General features: G+C 42.4%; 1 protein-coding gene across 5 annotated transcripts in view; it reads right to left on the bottom strand.

The window, feature by feature from the left end:
• Positions 1-27,688, bottom strand: part of OSMR (oncostatin M receptor) — a 68,059-nt gene that overhangs the window by 28,301 nt on the left and 12,070 nt on the right. For 4 of the 5 annotated variants that reach the window (XR_008685425.2, XM_055422150.2, XM_055422148.2 and 1 more), the window contains exons 2-4: positions 23,812-23,897; positions 13,917-14,089; positions 5,946-6,117 (exon numbers count right to left, since the gene is read on the bottom strand). Coding sequence is in view for 4 of the 5 variants with exons in the window: in XM_055422150.2 (XP_055278125.2) it covers positions 5,946-6,117; positions 13,917-14,089; positions 23,812-23,884 (418 nt within the window). In the remaining variant the exon portion in view is untranslated. The remainder of the gene's footprint in view (positions 1-5,945; positions 6,118-13,916; positions 14,090-23,811; positions 23,898-27,688) is intronic. The other variant, XM_055422151.2, reaches the window with a different exon arrangement.

The following is a 27,688-nucleotide window of genomic DNA, read 5'->3' as shown; positions in this document are numbered from 1 at the left end:
GTAAATTTGGCCTTGGAGCACAGAATGAAGCAGGGCAAAGGCTAGCAGAGTTTTGCCAAGAGAACACACTGGTCATAGAAAACACACTCTTCCAGCAACACAAGAGAAGACTCTACACATGGATATCACCAGATGGTCATTACTGAAATCAGACTGATTGCATTCTTTGAAGTCAAAGATGGAGAAGTTCTATACAGCCAGCAAAGATCATGAACTCCTTATTGCCAAATTCAGACTTAACTTGAAAAAAGTAGGGAAAACTACTAGCCCATTCATGTATGACCTAAATAAAATCCCTTATTACTATACAGTAGAAATGACAAATAGATTCCAGAGGCTAGATCTGAAAAACAAAGTGCCTGAAGAACTATGTACAGAGGTGCGTGATACTGTACAAGAGGCAGTGATCAAGACCATCCCCAAGAAAAAGAAATGCAAAAGGGCAAAATGGTTGTCTGAGGAGGCTTTACAAACAGCTAAGAAAAGAAGATAAGCGAAAGGCAAAGGAGAAAAGGAAAGATATACCCATTTCAATGCAGAGTTCCAAAGAATAGAAAGGAGAGATAAGAAAGCCTTCCTCAGTGATCAATGCAAAGAAACAAAGGAAAAAACACAATGGGAAAGACTAGAGAGCTCTTCAAGAAAATTAGAGATACCAGTGGAAATTTTCATGCAAAGATGGGCTCAATAAACGACAGAAATGGTATGGACCTAACAGAAGCAGAAGATATTAAGAAGAGGTGGCAAGAATACACAGAAGAACTGTACAAAAATGATCTTCACAATGCAGATAATCACGATGGTATGATCACTTACCTAGAGCCAGACATCCTGGAATGTGAAGTCAAGTGGGACTTAGGAAGCATCACCATGAACAAAGCTAGTGGAGGTGATGGAATTCCAGTTGAGCTATTTCAAATGCTAAAAGATGATGCTGTGAAAGTACTGCACTCAATATGCCAGCAAATTTGAAAAACTCAGCAGTAGCCACAGAACTGGAAAAGGTCAGTCTTCATTCTAATCCCAAAGGAAGGCAATGCCAAAGAATGCTCAAAGTACCACACAATTGCACTTATCTCACATGCTAGTAAAGTAATGCTAAAAATTCTCCAAGCCAGGTTTCAACAGTACGTAAACCATGAATTTCCTGATGTTCAAGCTGGATTTCAAAAAGGCAGAGGAACCAGAGATCAAATTGCCAACATCTGTCTGATCACTGAAAAAGCAAGAGAGTTCCAGAAAAACATCTACTTCTGCTTTATTAACTATGCCAAAGCCTTTGACTGTGGATCACAATAAACTGTGGAAAATTCTGAAAGAGATGTAACTACCAGAACACCTGACCTGCCTCCTGAGAAATATGTACGCAGGTCGAGAAGCAACAGTTAGACCTGGACATGGAACAACAGACTGGTTCCAAATCAGGAAAGGAACACATCAAGGCTGTATATTGACAACCTCCTTATTTAACTTATATGCAGAGTACATCATGAGAAACGCTGGGCTGGAGGAAGCACAAGCTGGAATCAAGATTGCCGGGAGAAATATCAATAACCTCAGATATGCAGATGACACCACCCTTATGGCAGAAAGCGAAGAACTAAAGAGCCTCTTGATGAAAATGAAAGAGGAGAGTGAAAAAGTTGGCTTAAAATTCAACATTCAGAAAACTAAGATCATGGCATCTGGTCCCACCACTTCATGGCAAATAGATGGGAAAACAGTGGAAACAGTGAGAGATTATTTCGGGGGGCTCCAAAACCACTGCAGATGTTGACTGCAGCCATGAAATTAAAAGATGCTTGCTCCTTGGAAGGAAAGTTATGACCAACCAGACAGCATATTAAAAAGCAGAGACATTACTTTGCCAGCAAAGGTCCATCTAGTTAAAGCTAGGTTTTTCTAGTAGTCATGTATGGATCTGAGAGTTGGACTATAAAGAAAGGTGAGCACCAAAGAATTGATGCTTCTGAACTATGGTGTTGGAGAATACTCTTGAGAGTCTTGGACAGCAAGGAGACCCAACCAGTCCATCCTAAAGGAAATCAGTCCTGAATATTCATTGGAAGGACTGATCCTGAAGGTGAAACTCCAGTGCTTTGGTCAGCTGATGCGAAGAGCTGACTCATTTGAAAAGACCCTGATGCTGGGAAAGACTGAAGGCGGGAGGAAAAGGGGATGACAGAAGATGAGATGGTTGGATGGCATCACGGACTCAATGGACATGAGTTTGCGTAAACTCTGGGAGTTGGTGATGGACAGGGAGGCCTTGCGTGCTGCAGTCCACGGGGTCGCAAAGAGTCGGACATGACTGAGCAACTGAACTAACACCATACAGAAAAATAAACTCAAGATGGATTAAAGACGTAAGTGTAAGACCAGATACTATAAAATTCCTAGAGGAAAACACTGGCAAGACACACTTTGACATAAATCACAGAAATATCTTTCTGGATCAGCCTCTTAGAGTAATGAAGTAAAAATAAACAGATGGGACTCAATCAAACTTAAAGGCTTTTATACAGCAGAGAAAACCATAAACAAAAGAAAAAGGCAACCTACAGAACAGGAGAAAATATTTGCAAATGATGAAACCATCAAGAGATTAATTTCCAAAATATACAAATAGTCCATATGGCTCGATATGAAAAAAAACAAATAAGACAATCAAAAATGGACAGAAGACCTAAATAGACATTTCTCCAAAGAAGATAAACAGATGGCAAAAAAGCACATGAAAAGATGCTCAACATCTCCAATTATTAGAGAAATGCAAATCAAAACCACGATGCAAAAGAAAAAACACTACAATGAGGTATCACCTCACACACCAGTCAGAATGGGCATCATCAAAAAGTAATAAATGCTGAGAGGGTGTGGAGAAATAGGAGCCCTCCAACACCGTGGTGCAAGCCAGTGTAGAGAACTATATGGAGATTCCTTAAAAAACCAAAAATCGAGCTACTACATGATCCTGCAATCCCACTCCTGGGCATACACCCAGAGAAAACCGTAATTTGAAAAGATCCGTGCAGGCCTATTTACAATAACCAAGGCATGGAACCAACCTAAATATCCATCACCAGAGAGATGAATAAAGAAAATGTGGTGTGTGTGTGTGTATATATATACACATGTATATAAATGGAATTTTACTCAGCCATAAAAAAGAATGAAGTAACGCCATCTGCACAACATGGATGGACCTAGAGAGGATCACTGGAGAAGGAAATGGCAACCCACTCCAGTATCCTTGCCTGGAGAATTCCATGGACAGGGGAGCCTGGTGGGCTGCTGTCCATGGGGTCACACAGAGTCGGACATGACTGAAGCGACTTAAGCAGCAGCAGAGAGTATCACACTAAGTGACGAAAGCCAGACAAAGACAAATAACATATGATATCACTTATATGTGAATCTAAAAGAAAAAACAATGACACAGATGAACCTATTTCCAAAACAAAGAGAGACTCACAGATACAGGAAAAAAAATAACCCAAAAAAACATATGGATACCAAAGGAGAAAGAAGAGTAGAGGGAATGGATAAATTAGGAGTTTCAAGTTAACGTATAAACATTACTGTGTATAAAATAGATAACCGACAAAGACCTAGTATATAACACAGGAAACTACACTCGATATTATGTAACAACCTATAAGGGAAAAGAATCTGATAAAAATACATATGAATGTATAACTGAATCACTGTGCTATTCACCTGAAATTTACATGATATTATAAATCAAGTATAATTTAATACAAATTTTACAGGCATAATCAGCTTTTCTATCAATTTTGGGGTTAGTGTGGAGGTTACAATTTTGAGAAACCTAATGGTTTGAAGCTCAACATTCAGAAAACAAAGATCATGGCATCTGGTCCCATCACTTCATGGGAAATAGATGGAAAAACAGTGGAAACAGTGTCAGACTTTGCTTTTTTGGGCTCCAAAATCACTGCAGATGCTGATTGCAGCCATGAAATTAAAAGACGCTTGCTCCTTGGAAGGAAAGTTATGACCAACCTTGATAGTATATTAAAAAGCAGAGACATTACTTTGCCAACCAAGGTCCGCCTAGTCAAGGCAATGGTTTTTCCCGTGGTCATGTATGGATGTGAGAGTTGGACTGTGAAGCAGGCTGATCGCCGAAGAATCGATGCTTTTGAACTGTGGTGTTGGAGAAGACTCTTGAGAGTCCCTTATACTGCAAGGAGATCCAACCAGTCCATTCTAAAGGAGATCAATCCTGGATGTTCATTGGAGGGACTGATGCTAAAGCTGAAACTGCAATACTTTGGCCACCTCATGCGACGAGTTGACTCACTGGAAAAGACTCTGATGCTGGGAAAGGTTGGGGGCGGGAGGAGAAGGGGACGACGGAGAATGAGATGGCTGGATGGCATCACCGACTCTGTGGACATGAGTTTGAGTGAACTCCGGGAGTTGGTGATGGACAGGGAGGCCTGGCGTGCTGTGATTCATGGGGTCGCGGAGAGTCGGACACGACTGAGCGACTGAACTGAACTGAACTGAACTGAATGCATTGTACCAAAGTTGTTGATAATGTTGTTCTTTCTTTTTCTGTTACTATCTTTTTAATCTCTCTCTCTCTCTTTTCCTCTAAGTGTGTCTCTCAGCAATAAGATGTGATGGTTAAGAGCATGGCCTATGGAGCCAGATTTTCCATGTAAGAATTCTGGCTCCACCACTTAGTGGCCTGATGACCTTAATTTTTTTTTTTTTTTAAAGTTATTTGTGCCTCCACTTCCTCATCTGTGAAAAAGGGATGAGAATTATACGTATTTCCTAGGGGAGATGTGACAACTAAAGACATACAGTGTTGAAAGCAGCAACTGGGAAGCAGATTTTATTCTATTAGTATTAAACGAATCATCGGGTCTCTTGTGGGTTAAAGTGTTATCAGTCTGAGTTAAATTTGCATAAATACTTAGCTAAGGAATGGTTCTCTTGGTAGGAATTTCAGATAACCTATCAAGGTATATAGTTGAGAGCATCAGATGCCACTGCTTTACAGCTAACCTATAGCTTAGGTGAAGCATACGAAATTGTGAAGAATGCTAAATTTTAATTACAACAAAATAACCAAAATTAAGAGATATTTAAAACACAATTACCCATGATTTCATTATTCAAATGAAGAACTACTTCCAATTTTCCATATTTCCCTGCCTTTTCGCCACATTAGGGGTTGGCAAGCTATGGCCCATGGGCCAATTCCAAGCACCACCATCTGTTTTTTTGTAAATAAAGTTTTATTGGAACACACCATTCATTTACACACTGCCTATGACAGCTCCCATGCTACAATGGTGGAGCTGAATAGCCCCAGTAGAGCATGTAGGGCTGTAAAACCTAAAATATTTCTTATCTTGTCCTTGATGGAAAAAGTTTCCCAAATTCTGCTCTAGCTGTATACACATTTTGTGTTGTTCTAATAAAAATATATGTACAATTTATATTTTGCTTTGCTCACTTAGCATTCTATAATGTACCTACTTCACACGTATGGAAAATGAATCCTACCTTGTCTGAATTTGCATAATTATCTCAATGAATAAATTCAGAGGGAAAATCCTCAGACCTCTATCTATATCTCCCAATGGCAAGTTTCACATCCATGCTTTTTGGGTCCAATGCATATGGGCTCAGTTGTGTCCGACTCTTTGTGGACCCCATGGACTGTAGCCTGCCAGGTTCCTCTGTCCATGGAATTTTCCAGGCAAGAATATTAAAATCCTGAGACCTCTATCTCCCAGTGGCAAGTCTCATATCCATGCTTTTTAGATCCAATAGGAGCCAAATATAAATAATGCTGGTGTCTACCTGGAGTTCCTCAATAAGGACTTCTACCGTTTGACTACTGATCCCCAAGAAATATTAGACAGTAAACCCCCTCACTCTTTCATAGCCTCACTTCTTACCATCTGCTTTTTCCCATGAACTCCAGTTACTCCAGAACCTGGGTGCAGGAATCCTGGCATCATCCACCATAGTCCTCATTCTTACAAAGTGCATGGCACATTCCAAAGGGAGCTCAGATTCCCAGCTCCAGTGCAGGACTTGGTTCCGCTTCACAGTAGTGCTGTAGTTCCCCTAGGAATAAAGAGAAAAACTTGGAAGCATATAGCCATGCAGTCCTGAAAAATGGCTTGGCTGGACTTATCCTAAAGCACACACCTAAGAGTCCACTAAAACTCCAGGATATGGACAAGCTCAGTCTGTTTCCAGGCAGCCAGCTCCTGTGCTCTGATGGTACAGCAAGGAACCAGCCATAGCCTCCTGCCTATTGAAAACCTGGCTCCCATTCTCTTTGGGCCTCCAGTTCCAGGGGGATCACGTGAAGTAAGTGAGAGAGAGAACAGACACTCCTTGAGTCTTCGGGGAAAAGATCAGAGAAAGGAGGTACACGCACAGTTCTGGTCATAAGAGCATGCTGAGAAAATTCTTGCAAACCAGAGAATTAACTAAGGCACCTTTTTAAAAATAAGCAAGATTGATAAGCATTTTCTAATATTCATCAGATCAAACCTCAGCAGAGCTGGCAGCCCTTCATGGTACCCAGGAGTTCCACTGTCGCCCAGAAGTTAATAGATCACTTCCCATGATCCCCTTGGTTTTGTCTCTTGTCTTTTCAGATGTGGTGGCCACATGGACCACACTGCCCTCCTTGAGCTCCAACCTTCACAATCTTTAGTACCCAGGGATGTCAGCCACATAGGCAGAACTTACACTGTGCTCTTGGGAAGCCTGTCCAGGTTGAAATGCAATTTGCTTTTCCTGCATAGATTTTAGCCTTCATCTTTCTAAAACACTGGTATTTTCATTCTTAAATTCAATAAACTTCAATGGCTCCTTTTACACTTTGCTATTTGCAATCTGACTCCAACCCCTGCTTCTCCCTTGCAGGACTCTTCTCTCAAGAACCAGTGGTTTGCCCCCATGCTGCTGGAACAGCTTTGTGCTTTTACCTCTCAGTGTTCCCTCATGTAGTGTCCCTGGTTTAGTGCCCCCACCCCCATCCCCCCGCTCTGAATTGGGAATGAGTCTCAACCTTCAAGCCTATTATACCCATCTTCATGAAGCGTTGCTTACTCTTTCCTCTGGTTTCTTCTCACCCCCACCTCTCCCCAAGCTCCCCTACATATGATGGCTGTTGTTCAGTCGCTAAGTCAAGTCCAATTCTTTGTGGCCCCATGGACTGCAGCAAGCCAGGCTTCCCTGTCCTTCACTAACTCCTGGAGTTTGCTCCAATTCATGTCCATTGTGTCAGTAAGGCCATCCAACCATCTCATCCTCTGCTGCCCGCTTCTCTTCCTGCCTTCAGTCTTTCCCAGCATCAGGGTCTCTTCCAATAAGTTGGCTCTTCGCATCAGGTGGCTGAAGTACTGGAGTTTCAGCTTCAGCATCAGTCCTTCCACTGATTATTCAGGGTTGATTTCCTTTAGGATTGACAGGTTTGATCTCTTTGTTGTCCAAGGGACTCTCAAAAGAGTCTTCTCCAGCACCACAATTCAAAAGCATCAATTATGAGGCACTCAGCCTTCTCTATGGTCCAACTCTCACATCCATATATGACTACTGGAAAAATCTTAGCTTTGACTATACGGCCCTTTGTTGGTAAAGTGATGTCTCACCTTCTTTATTTCTTTTTTATAACTTTTTATTTTGTATTGGGGTACAGTCAGTTAACAATGCTGTGGTAGTTTCAGGTGGATAGTGAAGGGACTCAGGCATACATATGCATGTATCCATTCGCCCCCAAACACTCCCTCCCATACTTCCTTATCTCTTATAACAGTCTTTAAAGTCTATTTTGTCTGTTATGATTATTGCTACTCCCACTTTCTTTTGATTCCCATTTGCATGGGATATCTTTTTTCCATCCCCTGACTTTCAGTCTCTATGTATCCTTGCTGCTGCTGCTGCTGCTAAGTCACTTCAGTCGTGTCCGACTCTGTGCGACCCCATAGACGGCAGCCCACCAGGCTCCCCGGTCCCTGGGATTCTCCAGGCAAGAACACTGGAGTGGGTTGCCATTTCCTTCTCCAATGTGTGAAAGTGAAAAGTGAAAGTGAAGTCGCTCAGTCATGTCGGACTTGTAGCGACCCCATGGACTACAGCCAACCAGGCTCCTCCGTCCATGGGATTTTCCAGGCAAGAGTACTGGAGTGGCTTGCCATTGCTTTCTCCGGTATGTATCCTTCAGTCAGTTCAGTTCAGTTCAGTCACTCAGTTGTGTCCGACTCTTTGCGACCCCATTTATCACAGCACGCCAGGCCTCCCTGTCCATTAGGTAAGGCCTAATCTCAACTACTGTCGGTAGTTGGTGGCATTTCATCTATGGTCAAGCCTCTGACTTGAATATGGTACTGCAAAAGTAGGGACTGGGCTTTATTCTTCTTCTTGGACCACAGCTCCAAGCACCGATGCTCCTCAGTGGGATGCCTGCTTTCTGCCCCCACAGCTGTAAGACAAGGATAACAGATACCTTGACCTTCCTAGGGAAAACTGAGTTTGCATCCATTTTTTAAGGGCAAATGGCAAGTCCTACAGTGAAGAGGAGGGGGCAACACATATGTCACATGCCACCTGGAGCTGCCAAACTTGGAGGCCTTCCCTCTACTATGCCTTCCCCTCGCCCAGCTGTCAGCCTTATATGGTGCCCTTGGCAGAACCAAACACTATTCTGGAAGGAGAACTGTTTAGTCCACCTGAAGGGCATCTAATCATGCATGTCCTTTGCCACTCTAAGCAGAACCCCTATTTGTAAAATGCTTACGTTATTTCAGTTCATTGTATACCTATCTCTATAAAGGGCTTCCCTGGTGTCTCAGGGAGTAAAGAATCCACCTGCATTGCAGGAGACCCCAGTTTGATTCCTGGGTCAAGAAGACCCCCTGGAGCAGGGATAGGCTATCCACTCCAGTATTCTTGGGCTTCCCTGGTAGCTCAGATGGTAGAGAATCTGCCTGCAATGTGGAAGACCTGGGTTCGATTCCTGGGTTGGGAAGATCCCCTGGAGGAGGGCATGGCAACTCACTCTAGTATTCTTGCCTGGAGAATCCCCATGGACAGAGGAGCCTGGCAGGCTACATTCCTGGGGTCACAAAGAGTCCGACATGACTGAGCAACCAGGCACAGCACAGCACATCCCTATAAAACATTGTTTTTAACAAGTTTTGTGGTCCTGACCCATGAAACTTTTACTATTTAATGTGCACAGTCTCGGGTACATTTTCTCCATTATTTAAAAACCAGTACAAAAAACTGGCTGTTAGTCCGTCAGTGACCTTGCTATAATATGAACATTATAGCAGTCATGGTGACCTTGCTATAATGTGAACAAGCCACAGACTGGATTTCGCCTCCTATATCCCTCAGGAATTCAGTCACGTCTCTCCTCCCCATTGTTATCACCTACTCCAGGCCCCTCTCCTCTGGACCAACCCCACTGCTCAATTCAAACTGGTCATACTTCACCTCCTCCAATTCTCCCAACTTCTCCCCACTGTGGAACCAGAGTGGTTTTAATCAGATCTCATCACTCTGAAGGGGTGATCTCATCACCCCTTCTCACTGTTCCCAGGATAAAAAACAACACCTGAGCATGACCCCCAGAGTCACATGTGGTCTGGCTGTCCTGCCCACCCCACGTGCCCCATGCTTTCAAGCCTGAAAGCTCCCAGCCCCTTTCACTCAGGGCCTCTGCTCACCCCAGCTGGATCTTCCTGGAACATTCCTCTCCATTCTCCATGCTAAATTAGCTTCTAATCTTCTTTCCTACTTTGACTCCAACTGTCCTTCCTCCAAGCTGCTAGAGAAGGTCAGGCCTAATCTCAACCCATAGCCCATTGTCAGCAACCTGAACTCCTTACATCTAGGACCCTCTTAACTTTGTGATCATCTCCTTAGTTCTGCTCAGCATTGATAGCCCCATGCCTTGAACAAGGCCTGGACCTGAGCCCACAGTCTAAAACTATGTGCTAAATGATTTCATCAGTTCATTAATATGTCACGAGCTCTGTTTTTCCCAGACCTTCTTTGTGTGGATTCTGTCTAACCACAAAGTTGTGCTTTGTGGTCTTTATAGACATGTTGTGGAGGAGATAAAACTTTCCTTGAATGCATCAATTCAGTGACTTTTAAAAATGTGATGACTTGTGTTTGGGCTGTTTTCATTCATTGAAGTCGCAAGTTTAAATTGGCCCTGGCAGACATCAGTAAGTCATGAAAAACTGGCATTTACATGATGTCCAAGTGAGGTCACTGATCCGTTCCCAAGAATTGAGCTTATTCTTCCCTGATTCAAGCTCCAGGCCTCCTTCCAAGCTTTAGTGGTTACTCTACTCTGCTTTCTCCTGCCACGGACGGAACCATAAAGCATGCAACTAGAAAGGCCAAGGGCAGAACCCAGGCCAACGTGAGATTATGTGGTGAGTTTTGAGTGGTCGGCACCAGCCGGGATCCAGCTCAGAGTCCCTGGACCAGCTGCAAGCACCTGGGTCAAGACGCTTGTCCTTCGGCTTATTTGTTGTTATTTAGTTGCTAAGTCACGTCCAACTCTTTGTGACACCACGAACTGTAGCATACCGGGCTCCTCTGTCCTTCACTATCTTCCAGAGTTTGCCCAAACTCATGTCCACTGAGTCCCACCCGGTCACCCCCCTTCTCCTGCCTTCAATCTTTCCCAGCATCAGGTTCTTTGTTAATGAGTCGGCTCTTAGCATCAGGTGCCCAAAGTACTGGAGTTTTAGCTTCAGCATTAGTCCTTCCAATGAATATTTAGGGTTAATTTCCTTCAGGATGGACTGGTTTGATCTCCTTGCTGTCCAAGGGACTCTCAAGAGTCTTCTCCAACAGCACAATTTGAAAGCATCGATTCTTTGGTGCTCAGCCTTTTTTATGGTCCAGCTCTCACATCCATATAAGACTACTGGAGAAACTATAGATTTGACTAGATAGACCTTTGTTGGCAAAATAATGCAGTCAAGGTTTGTCACAGCTTTTCTTCAAGGAGCAAGTACCTTTAATTTCATGGTTGCAGTCACAATCCGCAGTGATTTTGGAGCTTTTCCCCCATCTATTTGCCTTGTTTTATTTATTTACAATACATATTTAATTTAATATAAATTTATAAATTTAACATAAATAAATATAGTTATTTATTATTATCCATTGACTTATTTGGGAACACACAATCGGAGCCATGAGAACAGAAAGCTGCTTCTTCTCAGCAAGAGTGAGGTTGCATTTCAGGGATCTGCCCTATGAAGGGAGATTATGGTCCAGATAGAAGCAGCCTCTCTCAGCTGGCTTTCTGAACCTTAAGTAGAGGGGACCTTAGGTCTGTCCTTGACTGCAGGCCCAAGAGGTTCAGACAGCAGCTTCTCATGGCATCATCTCTTCTGGGATGCATGGTGACTGATGACTGGGAAAGATTGCGTGTGGCCATAACCCCCATGTGGAGCCCGGGGCTCCAGTCAGAAACGGAGCTGCCTGGAGAGGGACTGTTTCTTCCTCTGGCTATGGTAGGTCCTACACCCTCAACCCCAGCAGGCAAAGGGAGAGAGTTCCGTGTGTGCGTGGTCAGGGGCGGGTCATGGCAGGTTTTCTGAATCATCCTCTTGGTGTTGCCGTGTATGTCTTGGACTATCTTCTCAACTGTGCTGCAAACTATTCAAGTCAAAGCTGAGTTTTCTTTACCTGTTCCTGGCATCTGGCATAGGCAGGTGTGATTACCTTTTGTCAAATGAATACATGACAAACAGAAAAAAGCAGCATCACAAACCTTTCTGTGACCTAGGCATCAGGCTGGGCTGGATGTTATGGGAACCATGTAATGGACAAGGCAAAACTCTACCCTCAAACACCTCCAGCCTTGGTTGGTTACAAGTAGATTTCAGCAGCAAGAAACCTACTTAACAAGAAAGAAAAAGGTTTCTCTTTTTACCTTGAAAAGAGAACTTAGTACCTGAATCAAAGGTCTAAACAGATGTGAACAACTGTCAGATCAGGCTTTCCTACCATTATTTTCTTTACTATGGTGAAAAAAAAGAACTATCTTTTAGAAGAATAAAGAATGGAATTTACCTGGTCTATGGTTAATGTTACTTTCACTAATGGTTAAGAGCTAGTTTTCCACAAATTCCTCCAGCCCTCCACTCAAATTTCTTTTCCCTAGGCAATTCTTAGCCTCAACATGACCTCTGTTCAATGCTGTACTAGGCCCAAATCAACAAGTGTATCCATTGATAATACAAAAATTATCCCTGTGAAAGGAAGGGCTGGGGAGTGAATAGCTATATACAAGCACTGCTGCTGCATGCAATCTACAAAAATGGTACAGATGAACCCATTTGCAAAGCAGAAAGAGAGACACAGATGGAAAGAACAAACATACGGACACCAAGGGGGAAAGAAGGGGTGGGATGAACTGGGAGATTGGAATTGACATATACACATCCTACATATAAATACATAGCTAACAAAAACCTATAGGACAGGGAACTCTGATGCTCAGTGCTCTCTGATGACCTAAATGGGAAAGGAATCCAGAAAAGATATATGTATATGTATAGCTGATTCACTTTGCTTTACAGCAGAAATGAATACAACACTGTAAAGCAATTATATTATATCTCAATAATTTTTTTTTTAAATCAAAAACCAGGGAACACAATGCAAGTGTTTCTGAGATCTGTGTCTCCTGGCCTGTAGTCCTAACAAATCCCAAATAAACTACTGTTTTTGGCCTTAAAAAAAAAAAAAGAACATCAAATAATTCTCACGGTAGGAAGCTGCTCTTTGAGGGGTAAAATTATAGACCTAGTATTAACCTTAGATCAATAGTCAGAACGATATTTAGGCCACTCATTCAGATCTCAAAGGTGATGATAGATCATAAAAGTAACTGGAACCTTTAAAGTTAGTGACCTTTATGCTTTACTAAAGGAACTGATCCTCTGGGTCCCTGTATCCATGCTTCCACTGCCTGAGAGAAGAGTGGCTGTCCACTAGCAAACAGAGGTCCCCAGCAATAAAACATCCGTGTTTCACTTCCCTCTAGGCAAATGCTCTGTTTCCCTTCAGTGAGAAAGTATTTCACTGTCCTTCAACCTCCCCTGATAATAAATGATCATGATGTGGGCACAGATTACTAGGGCTCTCTGGACCACAAATGGTCATTGAAAGAAACCACCAAAGTGCCCCAATGCACCAAATGGGAACGCATCAGGCAAAACAGACACAACCATGATTAAACCAGGCTAGAGGACATCAATCCCAAATATTTCAAAGGCAAAAAGAGTATGAAGTTCAGAATTTTCTTAATTTAATTTGTTACAGAAAGAGCCACATGTGAGGAAACAAAGGACACGGTAAGTTACTCTCTGACACGGTCCATGAAAGACCTCTTTGCTAGGTAGAAGAGAAAATGCTGGAACATTTTCTTCCTTATATTTCAGTACAGTATTAGTAAAGAAACTGCCTGAGAGCCACACTGACATGAGAATTGCCAAACTATTGCATCTGATTTAGGAAAATCTTTGGTAGGCAGAGAAGGAAGAAGGACGAGGAATAACATGGCTGATCATGGATTTTTGGAACGCAGTCTTCATGAGGATAGACCCCAACAACTTTCATAGAGAACAGAGAAGAACTGAGAAAATTCTCTGTTTTTATAGCTCAGCCCACCCAACCTACCAAACTAGAATTGTCATGTTACTTTGTCCCGGATCCTCTTAACTAAAAACACAGAACTGTGATTATTTAGAACTGTTCTGAGTTGCTAAAATGATTCCATATTGGGACTTTGGGGGAGGATGTCATGAAAGACAAATCATGGTGTTAGAAAAGGATTTTTAAAATACTGAGCCAAGAATAAAAATACTTACCATCCAGATGACATTGGATGCTTTAAATCTACTGATCTGTATCTGAAAAACCATTTTTAATTCCTGATGATAATCAAGGCTGTGGACAGTCCATTGTAAATGCAAACACTGCTTTGTAGAATTGATGGAAACGTTCAGTGATTCAGGAGTTAATGGTAAAGGTTCAGACAAGACTGAAAGACCAAAACAGGATATGAAGTAACATTTAACAGGAGTATGATTGAATAGTCACAGATAATTAAACTGTTCAATATCATCATTGTTTAGCTTTGAAAAACATTGCGCACATATACACTCTAGAATTAGACACTGAAACGCTGGAGGGAATTTAGAAATCACTCAGCAGATGAAGATGAATGAAATGAGTTGCTCAGTGATACACAGCAAATTAATATATTGACAGTTACACAAAAGGATACTTCATTGAACAATCTAAATGGTTTAGAAATTTATAACAAGGCTGAATAAAGAAAGAGGGTTTTTTCTATAAATTTCATAGTTCTGGACATCTAAAATGAAAAATATTTTCTTTTTGAAAGTCAGTATTTCATAGTTTAGAGGACTTCCCTGGCAATCCAGTGGTTAAGGCTTTGTCTTCCAGTGCAGGGAATGTGGGATCAACCCCTGGTTGGGGAGCTAAGATCCCATATGCTTTGTGGTAAAAAAAAAAACAAATATTTCATAGTTTATTAAACAGCTTTAAAGTGAGAACAAGCCCCGTTTCTAGAGGCTATTGCTTAAATCTCAATGCACTGAACTTAAAACACCTCTAGCAAGAATTCACTGAACTCTGTGGATGAGATTAGACACCTAGTGTGAAATGAAATAATCACCACAAGGTTTCTAGCTCAAGGAAGGAAGTGAGAGACACAAGAGACCTCTATGAAACAATGAGGGATTGCAAGTTTAGAGTGTTTAATGGTGGGACAGAGTCTGTCAAAGAGGAGAGATTCAAACATGGGACAGATTTGCTGAGGTCAGTTAGCTGGAAAACAGCCCAGAGAGAGGATCTGCCCTGATGGAGTGAGTGGGATCACTGTTAATTCTGGGAGAAGAACAAAACATCACTTTTTACATAAGTAGAGGAAATGCCATACAGACTCAAAAAGAATTGTGTATTGTTGAATCAAGTGGCTTCACTGGTTGGTTTGAGGGCATCTAAAGTACACTGGGAATGGTGCAAAGGTATTGAAAAGATAGAGTGTATTGATAAAAGCAACTGGTAGCTGATGGTTCGTGGTGGAGCACATATCATATTTTTAGCATTCATTTTTCTAATTCTTTGGGGATTTTTCCCCTAGTGATCTGAGACTCTCTGGCACCTAGTTTAAATGGTAAGCAATTACCTTCTTTTGAGAATAAAAATGGAATGAATCTCTACTACTGAAAAAAATTTTTCCCAAACTGTCATTCTAGATGTGCTGCTTTTCTCACGCATGTGTGCATGTGCTTGCTCAGTCATATCCAACTCTTTGTGACCTCATGAACTGCAGCCCTCCAGGGTCCTCTGTCCATGGGATTCTCCAGGCAAGAATACTGGCGTGGGTAACCATTCCCTCTTCCAGGGGATCTTCCTGACCCAGGGATGGAACCCACATCTCCTACATCAGCAGGCAGATTCTTTACTCCTGAGTCACCTGGGTAGCCTGTATTCTTCTCACAGGGAGGTAAAAAAATAACAGCAACAATAAGATTGAGCACTGGCAGGGAACATTCAGCTTTAACGGATCCAATATGTTCTTCTTTTGTGTGCTGTTTCTCAAGGACTCTCTATTCCTTATCAGCTCCTGGAAAACAGGAGCGATCAGAGCTGCACGCAGTTCTCAGGACTGAGATCATGAGAAAGGGCACCTGCTTGGATTCCTTTCAGTGACTCCCTTCAGTGACTTTACTTAAATGTAATCTATTCAGTTATGTCCCTCTTACGCAGGATATGGAATGCTTTCCGGCCCTTTGAAGATTGTTATTTGCTTGGCTTTGTTTTTGCTCAATTTTTTTACTGCCTAAAGCTGCCTTGTATGAAGATATATAAACGTGCATTTCTGCAAATAAAGCACCCTTGTTTCACTAGAGACTTGGGTCGCCTATGTCCTTCTTCTCATCGACTCTAGTCCCCAGGTCCTGGTCTACAAAGACCGTGACAGAGCACATAAAGTTTATCAGGCATGCTGCTAGGTGCCTTGCATATTTTTTCTCATGAAATGCCCACTGTGAAAATGAGACAGTCATTTTTTATAGATGAGGAAACTCAAGTTCGATTGCTTAAAGAATGTACACAAAGCGATGTGGAGCTTCAGTATGGAGCTCTTTAATGCCAAGCCTTGTCCCCCTTTATTGCACTGCTCCCCAGCTGTGAAGGCAGGAACATCTTGCCCATATCACAGGTCACATGGACTGGAATGTCTGAGAAGTGTGGCTCCCATCATGTCCTGCCAGATGATAAGGATGGGGCTCTGGACCTAGCCAGAAAAGTTGATAAGTATTCTTGGTAGATACAAGCATGAAGTTCTCCATGTTAATGGTCCACATGATAGACAGCTTCAGGATCTAAATAAGGTTTTATCCTCAGAGTTTAGAAAAAAACTCTCAGAAAATTCATTCTATAGAAGCAAAGTTAATAAGAATGGCCATAAAATCCAAGTTATTAGTCATCAATGACTATTTTCCCAGAAAGATATCCATTCTTTGTGAATTTTATAGATCAGATGCTGGGAATGGTTAGGATACCAATTAGAATCTTAGTCTGGACTCCCATGACCTTGGATTTGGCATTGGGTCCCTAGATATGATGCCAAAGCATGAGTCAAAAAAGGAAAAAAAAAACAGACAAATGGAACTTTATCAAAATTAAAAACTTCTGTGCATCTAAGGACATTGTCAAAAGGGTGGAAAGAAAAACTACAAATGGAGAAAATATTTTGCAAATCACTCATCTAATATCCAGAATTTATAAAGAACTCTGACAACTCCACAGCTAAAAGACAAACAACTCCATTTTAAAAACAGGTAAATGACTTGAATAGGCATTTCTCCAAAGATGTACAAATGGCCGATAAGTACATGAAAAGACGTTCAACATCATTAAGGAAATGAAGATCAAAACCATAATGAGATACTATCTTATACTCACAAGGAGGGTTATAATTGAAAAAAAATGGAAGTAAGCATCGCTGAGGATATGAAGAAATTAAAACCATTGTATATCAAGGTGGGAGTGTAAAATGACTTTGGAACTGGAGAAAACATTTTTAAAGTTCCTCACAAAGTTAAAATCACCATATGACCCAATAATTTCATTCCTACATATATATCCTAAAGAACTGCAAGACTTAAATATTTGTACACAAATGTTTGTAGCAGCACTATTCACAACAGCGAAAAGGTGACAACCCAAATGTCCATCAGCAGATGAATGGACAAACATATTGTGGTATATTCATAACCTGAAATACAAGAGAAGACTCTACACATGGACATCACCAGATGGCCCATACCAAAATCAGACTGATTATATTCTTTGCAGCCAAACATGGAGAAGCCCTAAACAGTCAGCAAAACAAGACTGGGAGTTGACTGTGGCTCAGATCATGAACTTCTTATTGCAAAATTCAGACTTAAATTGAAGAAAGTAGGGAAAATCACTAGACCATTTAGGTACAACCTAAATCAAATCCCTTACGATTATACAGTGGAAGTGAGAAATAGATTCAAAGGATTAGATCTGATAGAGTGCCTGAAGAACTACCGATGGAGATTTCTGACATTGTACAGGAAGCAGTGATCAAGACCATTTCTAAGAAAAAGAAATGCAAAAAGGCATAATGGTTGCTTGAGGAGGACTTATAAATAGCTGAGAAAAGAAGAGAAGCTAAAAGCAAAGAGGAAAAAGAAAGATATACCCATCTGAATGCAGAGCTCCAAAGAATAGCAAGGAGAGATAAGAAAGCCTTCCTCAGTGATCGATGCAAAGAAATAGAGGAAAACAACAGAATGGGAAAGACTAGAGATCTCCTCAAGAAAATTAGAAATACTAAGGGAACATTTCATGCAAAGAGGGGCACAATAAAGGACAGAAATGGTATGAACCTAACAGAAGCAGAAGATATTAAGAAGAGGTAGCAAGAATACACCAAAGAACTATACAAAAAAGATCTTCATGACCCAGATAGCCACGATGGTGTGATCATGCACCTAGAGCCAGACATCCTGGAATGAGAAGTCAAGTGGGACTTAGGAAGCATCACTATGAACAAAGCTAGTGGAGGTGATGGAATTCCAGTTGATCTATTTCAAATCCTAAAAGATGACGCTGTCAAAGTGCTGCACTCAATATGCCAGCAAATTTGGAAAACTCAGCAGTGGCCACAGAGATGGAAAAGGTCAGTTTTCATTCCAATTCTTAAGAAAGGCAATGCCAAAGAATGCTCAAACTACCGCACAAGTTCACTCATCTCACACACTAGTAAAGTAATGCTCAAAATTCTCCAAGCCAGGCTTCAACAGTACATGAACTGTGAACTTCAAGATGTTCAAGCTGGATTTCGAGAAGGCAGAGGAACCAGAGATTGAATTGCCAAAACCCGTTGGATCATTGAAAAAGCAAGAGTTCCAGAAAAAACATCTACTTCTGCTTTATTGACTATGCCAAAGCCATTGACTGTATGGATCACAACAAACTGTGGAAAATTCTGAAAGAGATGGGAATACCAGATGACCTGACCTGCCTTCTGAGTAATCTGTATACAGATCAAGAAGCAATAGTTAGAACTGGACATGGAACAACAGACTGGTTCCAATTCGGGAAAGGAGCACATCAAGGCTGTATATTGTCACCCTGCTTATTTAACTTCTGTGCAGAGTACATCATGAGAAACGCTGGGCTGAATGAAGCACAAGCTGGAATCAAGACTGCTGGGAGAAATATCAATAACCTCAGATATGCAGATGACACCACCCTTATGGCAGAAAGTGAAGAAGAACTAAGGAGCCTCTTGATGAAAGTGAGTGAAAAAGTTGGTTTAAAAGTCAACATTCAGAAAACTAAGATCATGGCATCCTGTCCCATCACTTCATGGCAAATAGATGGGGAAACAATGGAAACAGTGAGAGATTATTTTGGGGGGCTCCAAAATCACTGCAGATGGTGACTGCAGCCACGAAATTAAAAGACACTTGCTCCTTGGAAGAAAAGCTATGACCAACCTAGACAGCATATTAAAAAGCAGAGACATTACTTTGCCAACAAAGGTCTGTATAGTCAAAGTTACAGTTTTCCCAGTAGTCATGTATGGATGTGAGAGTTGGACCATAAAGAAAGTTGAGTGCCAAAGAATTGATGCTTTTGAACTATGGTGTTGGTGAAGACTCTTGAAAGTCCCTTGGACAGCTAGGAGGTCAAACCAATCAGTCCTAAAAGAAACTAGTCCTGAATATTCATTGGAAGGACTGATGCTAAAGCTGAAGCTCCAACACTTTGGTCACCTGATGTGAAGAGCCGACTCATTGGAAAATACCCTGATACTGGGAAAGATTGAAGGCAGGAAGAGAAGGGGATGACAGAGGATGAGATGGTTGGCATTACCGACTCGATGGACGTGAGTATGAGCAAATTGCAGGAACTGGTGATGGACAGGGAAGCCTGGTGTGCTGCAGTCCATGGGGTCGCAAAGAGTCGGACATGACTGAGCGACTGAAGTGAAGAAAGAATGAAGTACTGATACATGCTACAAATCAGGTGAACCTTGAAAACATTACACTAAGCAAAAGAAGCCAGATACAAACAGTCTCAACTAGTATGGTTCAACTCACATGAAATATCCAGAACAGTTAAATCCACAGAGAGATAAAGCAGACTGAAGGTTGCCAGGGGCCAAGGGAGGGAGGAATGGGTATAATTGATTAATGATTACAGTGTTTTCTTTGGAGACAACAAAAAAATTTTTTAACTATATAGAAGTGGTAGATGCAAAAAATTTTGAATGTATTAAATGCCACTGATTTGTTCACTTTAATCATAAATTGGTAATTTTATGTTATGTAAATTTCACATCAATAAATATTATTTTTAAAATATACATGATCATGATAAAAATATTCTACCAATACAGATACTGAATTCCCTACCAATTCCACTCTCACTCCACTGTCAAGTTTAAATCGTAAGTTTTTCTTGACCTTTTTCATACATTTAAAAAATCAAATTGAACTATAACCCCATTTTATATTTTTTTAAAACACTTCAGTTATTTTTAAAAAGCTACAAAGAATAGTAAAACTAAAATGTTAACAGTCAATATTTCTGGATGGTGAGGTTGAGTGATTTTAATTTCTAATTGGAGAATAATCACCTTACAACGTCATGTTGGTTTTAATTTTCTTGTTTTATGCTTTTTTGTACTTTGCAAATGTTCTCCAGAAATCATATGTAACTTTCAGAACCATATAATATGCTAGATTTTAAAATAAATATTCCTTTAAGATATCCAGTTCACTTCACTAAGATGACACTTCAGAATGCATAATTTAGTCTTCTGAGTTGATTTGCACCGAAAAGCTGAGTCCCTGTTATATTTCTATGTTTTACTCCCCACTTAGACCTAATAAATTGGCATTCTGATTCTTAACAAGTTTGGGCAGAGGGAGTTAGTTATCATGCCCCATTCATTCAAAGGTACATGAAATAAGTTGGGATTCCTGAACATTCAAAGCCCAACAGGGCAGTCATCCTCTATCATTATTTGATTAGAGGTTTTATCCTCTTTGTGAATAAAATGTCTAATTTTTTAGTTACAGACAGCAGAAAGCAGCAGCTGCTATTCATTCTCTCCCTAAACCTGTGAACCAAAGGGAGACTTAGGAAGTGAACTAAAGGGAGATTTATGGGAATGAAAAGGCAGAACCCTTATGGAATGGGGAGGGGGGTTGGATTATTTTTAATAACTGTGTAGAGAAGCAGAGTGCATACAAAATCAGTCCACCTTTCCTAACCCTCATTTCACCCTGCTTATATGGTATGGTCAGCTGTTGCTGTCTGTCTCACTCTAGATCCACATTTCCTGGGAGGCAGAGTCTTACGCATCTTTGAACTCTAGTCCCCAGAACTTGGCACAACGTCTTACCCACAGCAGATCTCACATGACAGAGATCCAGCACAGCACTGGCACGATCTCAAGTGCCTGCCTGACCAGCCGCCCCTCACCAATAACTCGTCCTTCCTGGTGGTCTCTTCTTCCCATTGAAGCTCTTCCCACCCCGTATTTGAACCCTGATCACAGCATGAAGACTGTGAGCTGAACAAAGGTGGCACTAAGTCTTACTCATCTCGCTGAAATCAAGACTGTAACACCCGTCACCGTGCAGACACTCTGTGACTCATTACTGAATCAGTGAGTCACCTACCCTATATCACCAGTGCTTCGGGAAGCTCTAGAAGGCTGCCCTGTGATGCTTTAGACAAAGAGGAGCTTGACTCAGGTAACTCGGTAGACAGCAGTCAGAAATAAAGTCCGAGTGGAAAGCAATCTCGGACATCCTGGGGAAATGGTGAGAAATGCCAACGTAAAGTCAGAGAGACAGAGACCTTGGAGGTGATTCAGTCCAGTCCCAGTGTTTTTCAGAGGAGGAAACTGAGGCTAAAAAAAGGGGAGTGACTTTCCCAAGGTCACAGAACCCAACCAGGACCCAGGGTTCCTGGCCCAGCTCTCGACAACACAGTATTGGAGTGTGGCCAAAAAGAGTGGACTTAGAACCAGACAGCCATAGACTTAGTCACAGGCTCTCCAACTTTCCCCACCAGTTTCTCCATCTGGTTCAAAAACATTTAAGGAAACAAACTGTGGCCCATTCATAAGATGGGATAGCTTACAGCCACAAAATATGATGTTATTTCTAGAAGAACTAACATTAAAGGTAAAAACTCTCATCATATATTGTATTAATATGTATATGCTCATCTCACACGCTAGTAAAGTCATGCTCAAAATTCTCCAAGCCAGGCTTCAGCAATATGTGAACCGTGAACTTCCAGATGTTCAAACAGGTTTTAGAAAAGGTAGAGGCACCAGAGATCAAATTGCCAACATCCGTTGGATCATGGAGAAAGCAAGAGAGTTCCAGAAAAACATCTATTTCTGCTTCATTGACTATGCCAAAGCCTTTGACTGTGTGGATCACAATAAACTGTGGAACATTCTGAAAGAGATGGGAATCCCAGACTACCTGACCTGCCTCTTGAGAAACCTGTATGCAGGTCAGGAAGCAACAGTCAGAACTGGACATGGAACAACAGACTGGTTCCAAATAGGAAAAGGAGTACGTCAAGGTTGTATATTGTCACCCTGCTTATTTAACTTCTATGCAGAGTACATCATGAGGAACGCTGGGCTGGAAGAAGCACAAGCCGGAGTCAAGATTGCCGGGAGAAATATCAATAACCTCAGATATGCAGATGATACCACCCTTATGGCAGAAAGTGAAGAGGAACTCAAAGGCCTCTTGATGAAAGTGAAAGAGGAGAGTGAAAAGTTTGGCTTGAAGCTCAACATTCAGAAAATGAAGATCATGGCATCTAGTCCCATCATTTCATGGGAAATAGATGGGGAAACAGTGGAAACAGTGTCAGACTTTTTGGGCTCCAAAATCACTGCAGATGCTGATTGCAGCCATGAAATTAAAAGACGCTTACTCCTTGGAAGGAAAGTTATGACCAACCTAGATAGCATATTTAAAAGCAGAGACATTACTTTGCCAACCAAGGTCCGTCTAGTCAAGGCTATGGTTTTTCCCGTGGTCATGTATGGATGTAAGAGTTGGACTGTGAAGAAAGCTGATCACCGAAGAATTGATGCTTTTGAACTGTGGTGCTGGAGAAGACTCTTGAGAGTCCCTTGTACTGCAAGGAGATCCAACCAGTCCATTCTAAAGGAGATCAATCCTGGGTGTTCATTGGAAGGACTGATGCTAAAGCTGAAACTCCAATACTTTGGCCACCTCATGCGATGAGTTGACTCACTGGAAAAGAGTCTGATGCTAGGAGGGATTGGGGGTGGGAGGAGACGGGGACGACAGAGAATGAGATGGCTGGATGGAATCACCGACTCGATGGACATGAGTTTGAGTGAACTCCGGGAGTTGGTGATGGACAGGGAGGCCTGGCATGCTGTGATTCATGGGGTCGCGGAGAGTCGGACACAACTGAGCGACTGAACTGAAAGTAAACTTATTAAAGTATATGTACTTTACTAGCATATACACTTATGCTATATTTAATATGTATATATTTATACTACATATACTATAGTATGTATACTTTATAATAACTATACTTTAACAAGTATACAATATAACAAATCCCATTCTCCAGAGCAGAGAATGGTAGGCTACAGTCCTTAGGGTCATATAGAGTTGGACACGACTGAAGTGACCGAGCATACAGACATGCACCTTCACTGGGTAAGTAGATAAGAGACAAATACTATTTCTTTAGCCATAAACAGCATTTCAGCACTTAGCATATTACAGTGGCGACAACGGCCTCTCAACGAATTGGGACATTCCAACTTGTTCTAACTCTGATCACTTAACTCATTTCTACACACCAAGTACAGAAGGAACTCCTCTGCCAAGGGCAACGGATCATATGTTAATCATGAAATTCTGAGGGACTAAGTCTACTGACAAGTTTCCATTGGCCAGGAAATCAGGGTTAAGGTGTAGGTTACTAAAATGAGCCATTAAGATCGGGAAGGTGGAGACTAAATTACTCACCGCTATTCACCAATTCCAGGTAATTCCCAAAGAAAAATGACCTGTCCATTTTTCTCCAAAGCACCAGTTACCTTGTTTTTTTTTTTTCTATGTGAATTTTCTTTTGTTTATTGTTCTTTCCACTTCTTACCTTCATTTTGGTAAGTTCTCAAGGGCAGCAATGCCAAGAGGAATGTTGTCTGCAAGACTGCGAAGAGAGCCATAGTGTCTTGTTTCCTGAAAAAGATAAAATTACAAAGAAGAAAAATTTAACTTTAGATATGAGCAGGTTTCTTTGAACCTACTGTGGAAGATAATGGCATTAAAGGCTTCCATTCTGGGATTTTCCTGGTGGTCCTGTGGTTAAGAATCTGCCTTCCAATGTAGGCGATAAGGGTTAGAATCTTGGTCAGGGGAACTACGATCCCACAGGAGGTGGGGCAACTAAGCCCATGCACCCCAACTAGAGAAGCCCTCGCACCGCAACCAAAGATCACTCATGTTGCAGCGAAGACCCGAGGCAGCCACACAAACAAAAACAAATAGGTAAACTTTAGAACAGCTCCCACTTGCCTTTCCTCCTTATATCCACACCCCTTGTCACTGTGAATTTGGAGTCTTCTTCCACCCCCACCCTACGATGAGCTGATCTTCCTGCTGCATCTGACTTGCTCTGGCTCATAAATAAGGCAGAAGTGACAGTGTGTCTTTTGGAGCCTAGGCCTCAGAAGACCTTATGTATTTCCTCTTGCTCTTTTGTGTTTCCGCCTCCGGCATGAAAAGTACATTTCTGGGCTATTCTATTGGACCCAAAAGGAGGATGAGTAACACGAGACAGAGGTGAGTCGCCTACGCTGCCCCAGCCCGGCCAGCCCAGGTCAGAAAGCAGCCGGTCATGCCCCAGCCCCGGGGCAGCTGTTCCCAGATGGGACGCTGAGGCTGTGTGGCAACAGGCAATGGAGTCACCAATCTCGTCACACCAGACAAAGTTTGGTGAAGAAAGATAAGGCAGAAAAACCCAGCGACACTCTCAGAAGAGCTCCATTCGAATTAATTCCTCACAGGGGAGTCATCTCCCCTCTTCCCTGTCTCTCTCCTTAAAATGTCACCTGAGAGAAACGCGCACAGGTCTCTGAAGGGGACAGGCAGGGTGGCACTGTTCAAGAGAACTTCCGGTGCTCTTGTCTTCCAAGAGGGTTATGAACTGTGGGCCAAAAGGGCTCTGCTGATTCATCAGGTCCTCTGACCGTTGTACAATATGAGGGCACAAAGAATAAGCTGAATGGTCTCAAGAAGGCTAATATGTTCTTCACTTAATAATAAACACGTCAGTCAGGGGAAGTACTGAATTTCACTTTTCTATTGCAAACTCTGACTCATCGCAGAGAGAAGCAAAGAAAAATTGAAAATCAACTTTCACCTCCATCTAGTCTGCTTAGGGTCATCAAAAGCTAGATGTTCTGTGAACCAGATCATCCATTTTCACTGCCCACACTATCCATTTGTTTTCTTAGAACAGTATTTTACAAGAAATGGGACAATAGTGAAGACAGGAAGAGGGTAAACCAAACCATTCAATTACTCTCAAGTGGTCAGATCTGCTTACACAGGAGCAAAAGTCTGCAAACGACAGCTTTTCTTCCTGATCCTTTAAGCACCACTTTCTGCTACTTCAGCTGTTGACAACAGGTCATTCACACCATGCTGAAATCTCTACGGACAACTTCAGATGGGTTCCTACTACAATTGAATATCAAAGCCAGGAGGAAGACTGACTCAAGAGAAAAGAGTTTCTGCTGAAAACCAAAGTGAAGGCAAAGGAAAATGCCACAGTGGGGTTTTGACATTCACTGTGTATTTAAATATCCATCCAATCCTGGTCGACGGCACAGGGTCCCATTCTCCTAGTATGTACGTCACACAAGGAATGCAAGGACCCACCACAGTGAGAAGAGCGTGCATGCTAAGTCGCTTCAATTGTGTCCGACTTTTTGCAACCCTATGAACTGTAGTTTGCCAGGCTCTTCTGTCCATGGGATTCTCCAGGCAAGAATACTGGAGTGGGTTGCTATTTCCTTGCTCATCCCCTCAATTCAAAAGCAGGTAATTCCAGGGGTATGACACATGCTGCCTTGTGTCCCTCACATGAAAGGGCTATTTAAGATGCTTCTTAAAAGGTGGAGTCTCAGTAAATCAAATATTTACCAAGTCACAAAAATTAAACAAGTCATGGGGCAAAGAAACTTAAAACTAGGAGTTAGAGGTCACCTACCAGTTAAGGGTAACCAGAAACTAAAGAATACAAGTTGTCATATAACAGAATTGAAGATATGGTAATTTACAAAGGATGTATGTCTATGGTCTGGGTAGAATCACCAGGACAGTCCTGTCTGAAGCCCTGCCCTTTTCCACCATCTCACACATGGCTGGTTGTGAAGCTGGGGACCTCAGCTCCAGCTGCCATTGAATCTCCTGGTTTTCTTTTCATCAGTTCTCACAGGCATGGTTTTACAACCCACTGGACGGGTGGCGGCTGTGACCCAGTGGTCAACGCCTACACAGAGCAAAGTGGTTTTGTCCAGTGTTGTGACTAGGCAGCCACCATCCAGATACTGCAGGCTCCAGACCACTCAGGACGTTTTGCAGAAGGACTAGGAGTCCTAGCTGTTGTCTGAAAATCTTCCGGTAAAATCAATAACATTTATCAAAACCTGCAGAACAAGAGTCCTGAGGGAGAACCTTCTAGGGAGCCCTGTGGAGCTCCTCCCTGCTGTGGAGCCCCCTCTGGGAAATGCACTGTGGACAGGTTTCCTGTAGGCACAGATTCTGACACTGTGGGAAAAACACAGACACCAGGGATTCTTATCCAAGGCCCCAGGTGACTGGACACACAGCCCACGTGGTTCCCCTCCACCCTTTCTACACCAATCTTCCTTGGGTGACCCATGAGTGCATCAGCTGCTTCCCTGTGAGACCCCCACAATAGAGTGAAAAGCCTGGAGGTGAGGGGGTGAGCTGCGCAAAGGTCCTGAGGTGCCGAGCGCTGGGCATAGTCAAGGCACGACACACAGCCAGGGCTTGGAGGGGGCAAGGAAGTGAGTGACAAGAGAAATCAGACAGCCCACAGAAAGGGAGAACAGGCAGGGAAAACACTTTAGAAACTTTGGCTTCTACTCTGAGTGAGATGGGAGCTGTTGGTGACTTTTAAACAAAGGAGTAATGTGGCCTTGCACAGGAAGGACCCTTAATGAGAAGACACTGAACTGGGCAACAGTGGCAGGAGCAAGCTCAGGCCATGGTCCATGGGAGGCTGCTGCTGGCTTAGACCCCGGGGGTGCAGCGACAGCAGCGGCAGTGGGAAGGGTGATGAAATTCGGGAGAGATTTTACAGACAGAGCTGGCAGAATGTAAGGGGTGGCGACAAACTAAGACATCATGGATGGTTCTCAGAATTCTGGACTGAGTGCCTGGGAAATGGAATCACCATTAACGGAGAAGCAGAAGAATGATTTAGTGGGCTGTATCAAGGACTGAATTTGTAACATCTTAACTTGAGATGCTTACTTGATATTCAAATGAGATGTCAAGCAGCCAGCTAGCTACACAGTGTGGAGTCCATGGAAGGGGTCCTGGCTCAGGGGACAAACCCAGGGGTTTTCAGTGCACACGTATAAAGCCACAGGACTGGATGATCTCCAGAGGAGAACAGACAGAAAAAAGAAAGAGGCATGTAGTTCTGGGGCACTTCACACTGTGCACCATGCCCCCTTACCAGATCAAAATAAAAATCTGGGACTAGGTTAGGCGCTCCTACATCACCTCAAGGATGAGGGCTGGCATGTCCAGCATCAGCCGGCCTCTTGGCACGGTCCCCCCATGGGCACTCAGGGCTTGGTTTTTCCTCCAAAGCTCTAGTTAATTCCCCAGTCCTCCCATTCATTCAACAGGCTTTCTCTCTCTCCAACTGTGAGGGAAGAGCAAGGCTGCATGCAATTTTCAATGAGAAAAGGAAGTCTGAGAAGTACAAG

This window comes from Moschus berezovskii, chromosome 18 (genome assembly GCF_049115385.1).
Source record: "Moschus berezovskii isolate FMDL1 chromosome 18, NW_MosBer_1.0, whole genome shotgun sequence".
In the NCBI taxonomy this organism is placed as follows: Eukaryota; Metazoa; Chordata; class Mammalia; order Artiodactyla; family Moschidae; genus Moschus; species Moschus berezovskii.
The sequence above is the reverse complement of the archived record's forward strand: the minus strand, read 5'-3'. Positions and strand labels throughout refer to the sequence as shown.